Here is a 9,415-nt window from a genome sequence, read left to right as displayed (position 1 = left end):
CACCTTCTGTGTGCCAGGAATTCTGAAATACAAAGATAAAAGCATCTGCCATCAATGGGCTTACATCCTTTAGTTCTATCTGAATTAAAGAGCTGGCCCAGAATCTTATGAAAATAAAATATATTGTGAGAAAATAATTATTAATAATGAATTTCTTAGGGGAACCCAGAGATCAGTTTCAATCCTTTCTCTACCTGCACTCCAGAAAGTCCAGTTCTTGAGGAACTTCAGCAAATCTTATCTGGGACAATCCCAAGGGAACAAAAGAAATGGCAATACACATAGGAAAGGGACACTGATTTATTCTTTATTTTTATTGTTATTTATTTATTTTGCAGGGCTATGAGGGTTAAGTGACTTGCCCAGGGTCACACAGCTAGTAAGTGTCAAGTGTCTGAGACCAGATTTGAACTCAGATCCTCCTGAATCCAGGGCCAGTGCTTTATCCACTGTGCCACCTAGCTGCCCGCCATTTATTCTTAATACAGAACAAACAGCAATGTCATCTTTCATACATACTGCATACACTGATTTTTATGTATGCACCTACACACATACAGCCCCTCAAGCACGCTCTAAAATTTCCCCATTTCACAAGTGAGGAAACCAGAGTCCTAAGAGTGCTTTTTCAAAGGTTCAAAATCGAACAAAACAACTAAGGCTTTTCAAGTGTATCCTCCTTGTCAGAAACCACCTTGGATTCACTTTCCCCAAAGGACATCCTGCATCCCTCAAGGTACCCAGTGCACCCCAGGAGAGAGAAGGATCCATCCATAGGAAGGAAGGCCCTATTTACTTAATAGAAATACCACATTTCGGCAAGAGAAGCCAAAGTCAAGAGGGTTCTTCCTTTCCTAAGGAGAGCACAGCAACTTTCAGGCATATTTATAACTTCTACAAATTTCGAACAGGCTTCAACATGCCACCGACAGGTCACAGGCTCAGCAGAGAATTCCTTTAGGCCATAGTCTTGGTGATCTTATTTTACATTGTTGGCCCCGGTTTTAGTTCAGTGGGGGCAATGGGATTGAAAGGAAAATCATAAATCCTACTTTCTCTTCAACCTTCTTTCCAAACACTTCTTCCCTGGAAGCATACCTGTAAGTCACAGGAAACCAAGATTTAAGATGTAAAACAAGCCAATAGACAGTCAAGAAAAGAGTCAGCCTGGGGCAAAATGATGCCATAGGCATTTGTTCTTTTATACCTCCCTACCCCAGTTTCTGTTTTCATAACCCATTCCTTCTCTATATAACAACTCTCCAATTCCCCCCATCCTCCCACCCCCTGCCTTAAACATCCAGTGCCCTCTCTAGCTTGATTCCTGCCAACACCTGTTTAGAAGACAGGATATGGTATCACTCACACTGAAGAAGGACAGTGATGAATGAATGCCATTGAAAGAATCCTGGATATTCAATCAGAAAACCAGAGTTCCTATCCTGGCTCTGTCACTTACGATCTGTGTGACCTTGGCCAAGTCACTTCGCCTTAGACTGTGAGATCCATGAGGGCAGGAACGATCTTTTGCCTCTCTTCTGTATCCCCAAAGCTTAGCATCATGCATTTGTTGTTTGATGGTCTGATTCTTTGTGATCCCATTTGGAAGTTTTCTTGGCAGAGATACTGAAGTGGTTTGCCATTTCCTTTTCCAGCTCATTTTACAGATGAGGAAACTGAGGCAAACAGGTTAAGTGACTTGCTCAGGGTCACACAGCTAGTAAGTGTCTGAGGCCAGATTTGAACTCAGGGAGGTGAATTTTCCTGACTCCAGGCCCAATACCTAACTCCAGGTCCACTGAACACCTAACTGTGCTCTTTACATGTGCTATTTCATTTGATCCTCACAACCCTCTAAGGTGGATATCACTATCATCTTCAATTTACAGATCAGAAAGCAGTCAGAGAAAGGTTCAGTATCATTGCCAGGATGACATAGCTAGGAAATGTCTGATGTCGAATTCTAACACGTGCTTCCTAACCCAAAGTCTTTATCTCCTCTGATACCAGGCTGCCTAGAGGGATTGCATGCGAGCCCCAAGGCAAGTTTGGTAACAGAAGGCACACCCAGGGCGGCCACCTAGGAATAAGGCTGAAAGGGTGGAGTAGGGAAAAGGTGAAGATAAACTTTTCCAACTCCGAAACTCGTGTCTTGGCTCCACCCAATTGTTGACTAATAACAAATATCACTTTTGAGTTATGTTACTGGGTCAGATCTGAGAGACAGAGGAATAAGAGGATAGGCTACCCCACATTGTTTTGAGCAGGGCTTCTTAAACTTTTTCAATTCAGACCCCTTTTTTGTGCAACCCTAGGTAGCTAGGTACATAAAAGAGGTATACATAACCTTTTACTGTTGCCAGATTTTTTACGACCCCCCACATTCACTTACATGACCCTATATGGGGCTGTGACCCACAGTTTAAGAAGCTAAGGTTGGGAGCAGCTAGGTGGTGCAGTGGATAAAGTATTGGCTCTGGATTCAGGAGGACTTGAGTTCAAATCCAGCCTCAGATACTTGACACTAGCTGTGTGACCCTGGGCAAGTCACTTAACCCTCATTGCCCCCCCCCCCAAAAAAAAGCTAGGGTTTAGAGTATAGAGGCTCTCCAAAATCTCTTTAGTGAAAAGGATCATTCCCCAGGGAAGTTTGGCCACAAAAGCCAGAACTGAGAATGATTACTAGAAGATTGTGTTGTTATGGTGATATTTAACAACCAGCTTGGGGAGGAGGAAGGGGGGAATGTAAAAATAAAACTTTTTTCAGTTTAATCTGCATTACTAACATTTTCTCCATTGCTTTAAGTCTAGACAATCAACAAAACAATATATCATTTTTATAGATTTTACTGATTTTTAAGTTGTAAATGATCATACTAATAATTGAACAATCATTTCTCCCCATTTGAGCTGGCTCCAGTATACCCTGGATGGAGGCAATAAACATTCTTCCATACACCAAGATGACCATTTCTGGGTTGGTTCTCTTCCTCAGTTAGGGAAGCTTCTCTTTCTTCATATCCACTATAGGTACCTCAGCCCAAAAGCACTTGTAGCAGTCACAGAACTGGTGTTCAAATCCCATGTAATCCTGGGCAAGTCTTTTTAACTTCCCTAGGCCTCTGAGTAGATGGCTTTGAGTAGATGGCCTCTGAGGTTTTCTTCCAGCTCTAAATTTATGGTAATAACATTCTAGATTTTACCCTCTCTCCCCATGCATGTATGTCAATATCATATGTATAGAGAGCCCATCCCTGGCTGCTACATCCCTTCTGTACCCCCTTGGCTCCCAGATGCTACAAATAAACCATATAAACCCATTTCACTGTGATCCCACTTGATCTCCTTCTCCCCGACTTTGCCTCTTAGCGACTGCCAGCCCTGATCCATCCTCTTTGTATTGTTGATCAGTTATTTTTCAGTCATGTCCAAGTCTTTGTGACCCCAATTGTGGTTTTCTTGGCAAGGATACTGGAGTGGCTTGTCATTTCCTTCTCCAGCTCATTTTATAGATGAGAAAAATGAAGAAGACAGGGTTAAGTGACTTGCCCGTGGTCACACCAATAGTAAGTGTCTGAGATAAGATTTCAATTTAGGGAGATGAATCTTTCTCTCTCCAACCTTGACACTCAATGCACAGTGCCCAGTCCACCTCTCTCTATATATACCATATATGTGTGTACCAGATAGATAGATGATAGATAGATATAAAATATGTGCATACATGTGTGTATATGTATACATATGCATGTGTGTAGATATGTATGTAGATAAATAGATAGATGTAAATTGCGTGTATGTGTATACAAATACATATGGGTGTATATGTATGTAGATAGATAGGAAGAAAATGTGTGTATGTATATATGTATACACATACATACACACGTGTACGCATACATACACGTGTGTACACATACATATGTGTATAGATAAATAGATAGAGCTTTTGTGTAATATCTTCCTCATGCTCAGAATGCTTTCCCCACTCTGATTCACTTCTTTTGCAATCACTGACTCACAATCACAATTGTAATCACTGGCTTAGCTCAAGCACCATCTCCTATCAAACAGCTTTGCTGATCTCCTCTCCCATAGTCTATATTTTGTATTCACTTATCTGTGTACTCATTGTCTTCCCCTGCCCTCCCCCCAGCAGAAGGTGAACAGGGACTATTGAGGACAAAAACTGCTTTGATTTTTTTTTTTTTGTCTTTGTTGTTCAGTTGTTTTCAGTCATTTTTTAGTTTTCATGACTCCATCTGGGGTTTTCTTGGCTAAAACACTGGAGTGGTTTGCCATTTCCCTCTCTGTCTCATTTTATAGATGAGGAAACTGAGCAAAACAAGGCCACATGACTTGCCCAGGGTCACAGAGCTTGTAAGTGTCTGAGGCCAGATTTGAACCCAAGAAGATGAATCTTCCCGATCCCACCTGACCATCATGTAAAAGGAAATAGTGGGGGCAGCTAGGTGGCGCAGTGGATAGAGCACCGTCCCTGGAGTCAGGAGTACCTGAGTTAAAATACAGCCTCAGACACTTAACACTTACTAGCTGTGTGACCCTGGGCAAGTCACTCAACCCCAACTGCCTCACTAAAAAAAAAAAAAAAAAAAGGAAATAGTGGATGCTGAAGAAATGCTTGTTGGATTAAACTAAATTGGGGGTAGAGGTGGAGGAAAAGAATCTCTAGAACAGGAGAGAGATGAGCTGGCTTTCAATATGACATTCATTTATTACCACAGAACTACACTGCACTATCCCCAATTCTTAAAAATAAAAACACCAGGAATCCAAAGAGACAAAACCCTAACTTGAACTCAAAGGAATAAAAACAACAACATTCCAACGTTGGAGGAATAGAGAAAGAGGGAGGAATGATAACACCAAATTACCACAGAGTATAGTGAGAACACTGGATTTGGTGTCCAAATACCTAGGTTCAAATCCTCCCCTGCTACTTAATACCTGCATGACCTTGAGCAAGTCACCTCTCCTGAGTCTTGGTTTCCTCATCTGTAATATAAGGAGGTTGGACTCCATGGTCCTTTCCAGTTTTAAAGCCTACAAGCTTTCCAAGCTACAATATGATTTCTCTTTCTACCTAGGGAAGCAGACAGCACAGAGAAGGAGTTGAGTCTGGCCAGACTCTTCTTTGCATAAAATCAGCCCCTCAGAAAAATGAAAACTCCTATCTAAAAGGCAAGGTTCTCTCCATCTCTCCAATATCCTTCAAGTTCTGGATCGCCCCTTTGTGGCTTTTTCCCCCTTTAAGGCTACTTTTCAAAATAATTTTATTCTAATTTTATGTAAAACTCTATGGAGCTAGAGGTTTTATGGAAAAGGAAAAGGATCATCCTTTAGAGTAATATGCCCATCTCCCATCCCAATCCTTAGATCTTAGCCCAATCACCCTTCCAGAAAGAAGTCTACTTGTCTCAACTGGACCTCAGTCAAATTTTTCTACTTATACCAAAAGGGCATATTCCACATCTTACCATCTAGGGAGAGGATGAAAGCTAAAGTAGAAGGAAGGTAGGAAGAGAAGGGGTCTCTGAGTGTAGAGTATTGGACACACTAACAGACAAATATATTATGTTTTGCTTGACTTATTGTTTTCTTTTTATGGGCAAGGGCTCATTCAATGGCTGGGAGAATATATCCTGAATTTACTGAGATGTAAAAACAAAAGATATTAATAAGATTTATTTTTTAAATTAAAGGTAATTGAGACTTCAGAGCACTGTGAACATAAAATCATATTGCCTATATAAGAGCAAATGAAACCTCACTCTATTCTTCTCATTGTGGCCAAGGGACAATGGAGTGCTGAAGGTTTAGTCACCTAAAAACCGGTAATTACTTCAACATGTGGGTTGGAACTAGGATGACAATTTTTTCAAACAAATTTATTTCATAATAATAATAACACATTCATGTAGCATATTTATCAGCTGTTTTCCTCATAATAATGTGGTAAAAAGTTTTAACAGTTGGTTAGCGATAATGGAGAGACGCCAGTTTTTTTAAGGACCACCCTTTGGGGGAGGAGACCAACAGCATGAGCTACGCACGCCAGTCCGCCTGCTATGCACTCAACTTCCGGGGTGCGAGCTTAAAAGGCAAGGAGAGAACGGAAGTGGGAGCTTTTTCCTGCTCTGCTGGTCTCCTGACTGGGCTGCACAGACAGATGCTGACTGGAGTTCAACTCGGCCCGGCTTGCGGTTAGCAGTAGCACGCGCTTGACTCGGTCTCTCTCTCTCTCCCCAAAGGTGGCCTTGGGCTTTTGGTGAGTTTTATATGGAATATAGACTAAGCTTAGACTTAAGATGATTTGTATTGTATTTCTACTTTCCTATCCCTCTAATCAACATCACCTGGTAACTACTATAGAATAAAAGCTCTAACTAGAAAATTAGAAGCTTCTTCCATTTACTAGTCTGGGAGATAAATTAAGGGAAAGGTTAAAGAGGGGAGATTTATGATCTAAAATCCAATTTTAGATCTCACAATAACCTGATAAGGTAGATAGCATAATCATTATCCTCACTTGAGAGATGGGGAAACTGAGTCAAAGCAGTCAAAGACTAGTCTAAGGTCACTCAGCTATTAAGTGCCTGATGCAGGACTCAAACTCAGATGTACTTTTTCCAAGGTCGGTGTTCATATCTCTACACTAAGCTATACTTCAAATTGTACTTGGATAGTAAAATGGGTTACTCAATCATTTAGACATTTTTCAGGACCCAAAGTAAATGTTAATTGCTCAAAGATGCAAGATAACTGTCTTGGAAAATAGACATAGCTATTATTCATTCATGCTTTAATTTGTTCATTCAACAGTTGAGTTCAAATCAAAATCTCCTTATTCCAAGTTTAGCATTTTATCCATTCTACCACAACCAGGGAAACTTTATAGTCCCAGAAAAAGATCAGCTTTGTCCCCCAACCCCAAGTAATAGCAAAAATGTTAAACAAGTAAGCTATTAAATGATTTCTTATTCTAGAAAAAGGAAACTTTGGGTTTGTGGTTTAATACTCACTTTTTATCTGGAACGAGCCACTAATTTAGATCCATTGTTAAGATTATATGTTGAATTCTAAATAAGGAAAAAAATAAAAGCAGTTTTATAAGCCCCCCAAAAATACTTTTCATGATACTTTTTAGTTTACAAAAATCTTCCCTTCGTACAACCCTTCAAGAGTGGTCACTAGCTCTGTAATCATGGATAAGTCACATCAAGTTGCAGTCTTAGTTATCTCTTCTCCAAAATGGGCACTATCAACCTCATGTTGGTAGGAAAGTGCTTTATTTAAAACTCTCTAAACAAAAAGAGCTATTACTCATTTAACAGATATGGAAACTAAAGCTCATAAAATGGGACTTGTTCAAAATCACGTGCACAGCCAATAAGTAATAGAATTAAGACTTGGTCTTAAGTCTTCTGACCCCAAGTCCACTGTTCTTTTCACTACATCTGTCTTCCTTCCAAAATGTACCTGTTGACATTGAAACCTTGCCTGGTTGATTACTATATCCCGTATGAACAGCTTCTTCCTCCTCCAACCATCCCATCCCATCCCATCCCATCTCATGCCACCCCCCCATCTCCCTTATGCCATGCCAGGATTCTTATTGCAGAGGAGAATATAATTGCCAAGTGTCACTCCTATCCCAGTCCATTAATATACTTTAGTATTACACTCAACATCTGCCACTTGCTAATTATTAGAGTTTAGGTAAGTCACTTTGCCTTAATTTTCTCATCTGTAAAATGGGGATAATAATATATATGGGATCATAAGATTTAAGGAAGGACATTTAGGGATCATTTTAAAGACGAGGGAAATGAGGCCAAGAGGGAGGAAGTGATTGGCCCTAGGTCTAATAGTAAATAATGAATGGAGTGCAAACTTTGGTCCCAACTCCAAAGTAGGGCTCTCACTGCTATAGCCTACTGCCTGTGCTGGCTACTTCATAGGGATATTATGTAAAAGCTATTAAGAGCTATGTGTAAATGTTAGCTGCTGTTATGAATATCCTCTATTTCCTACTTTTCTGTTAGCAATCTCCCTCTTGTATCCAAACCTAGTGATCTTCAGGCTTTGGGACAATAATGTGTCTTTTCTCCTCACACCATAATTGGGAATCTCTGGCTTATAGAAAAGAAACATAGAGGGGTGTTTTTTAAAGAAAGAAAAAAAACTGTGTGGGTTTAGGACAATTTCCTGAAAAGATTTATGTAATGGCTGTGCTTTTCCATATATGTATATCATATATATATGTATATATATACACATATGTATTATGAGCATAGACCTGTGTATGTATGTATGTATGTATGTATGTATGTATGTGTGTATGTATGTATATGTATGCATATGTGTGACTGTATCTGTACATAATGTGTGTTGTGCATATATATGTTATATAAGTTTATATTTATGTATATAGTTGTATATCTGGAATAATATATGTGGAATAAGGCATATGAGAGCAAACAGAAATTATATATGTATATGTGGAATGTATATGCATACATGTAGACTATATGTGCATACCCATAAACCTATGAGTATATACATATATATTTTTTAAAGTTTAACATTGCACTAAGACTTTTGGGATAATTTGTGTGTGCATACACATAGATAAACATGTATGAATATGTATGTGTGCAATCTTGATGTATCTGTGTACATATAGATGCATGTACATGTGTGTGCATATATGAATGCATTTTGTGTGGGTACACATGTGCATACATACATATACACATACATACAGCCCATGGACAATTAGGTGACTCACAGGATAGAGCACACTGGTTCCAAAGTCAGGAAGACTTAAATTCAAATCTGACATCAAACACTTTCTTGCTATGTGGCACTGGGCAAGTCACTTAATCTTTTTTTTTTTTTTGCCTTGGTACCGTAAAATGATGATAATAATATAACCTAATTCTCAGGGCTGTTGTGAGAATCAAAAGAAATAATATTTGTAAAACACCTAGCACAACACCTGGGACAGATTTAGTGCTATATAAATGCTAGATATTATTATTATTGTTCTATTTGTGCACATATGTACATATATACAAGGTGAGCCAAAAGACATGTTTTAATAACTTTTGAAAATTATTTTTCTCTATTTTTGCCATTTACAAGATTTAATTTTTCACACATAATATAATTTCATTTCCTATATATACTGTATATGATTCTATCATGTTGTAAATTATAAACAACAACAAAAGTATTTGTTAAATACTCAAACCCCTTTATGACATTTGGCTCACCCTGTCCATGTGTTTAACATATGTGCCTGTTGGTGTGTTGTGTGCATGTACACACACACAGAATGCCCCCAAGATCTTAGTGCTGTTATAAGATTTAATAGTTTAGCTTCCACACT

The 9,415-nt window shown here is 39.0% G+C and overlaps 1 protein-coding gene across 1 annotated transcript in view; it reads right to left on the bottom strand.

Moving 5' to 3' along the window:
- Nucleotides 1–391: 391 nt before the first annotated feature.
- ADGRF4 (adhesion G protein-coupled receptor F4) overlaps nt 392–9,415 on the bottom strand; it is a 28,399-nt gene continuing 19,375 nt past the window's right edge. Inside the window, exons 8-9 of the mRNA XM_043963695.1 lie at nt 7,044–7,100; nt 392–1,098 (exon numbers count right to left, since the gene is read on the bottom strand). Coding sequence (XP_043819630.1) covers nt 7,047–7,100 — 54 coding nt within the window. The 3' untranslated portion in view covers nt 392–1,098; nt 7,044–7,046. The remainder of the gene's footprint in view (nt 1,099–7,043; nt 7,101–9,415) is intronic.

This window comes from Dromiciops gliroides, chromosome 4 (genome assembly GCF_019393635.1).
Source record: "Dromiciops gliroides isolate mDroGli1 chromosome 4, mDroGli1.pri, whole genome shotgun sequence".
Lineage (NCBI taxonomy): Eukaryota > Metazoa > Chordata > Mammalia > Microbiotheria > Microbiotheriidae > Dromiciops > Dromiciops gliroides.
This window is presented reverse-complemented; position numbering and strand designations above follow the sequence as displayed.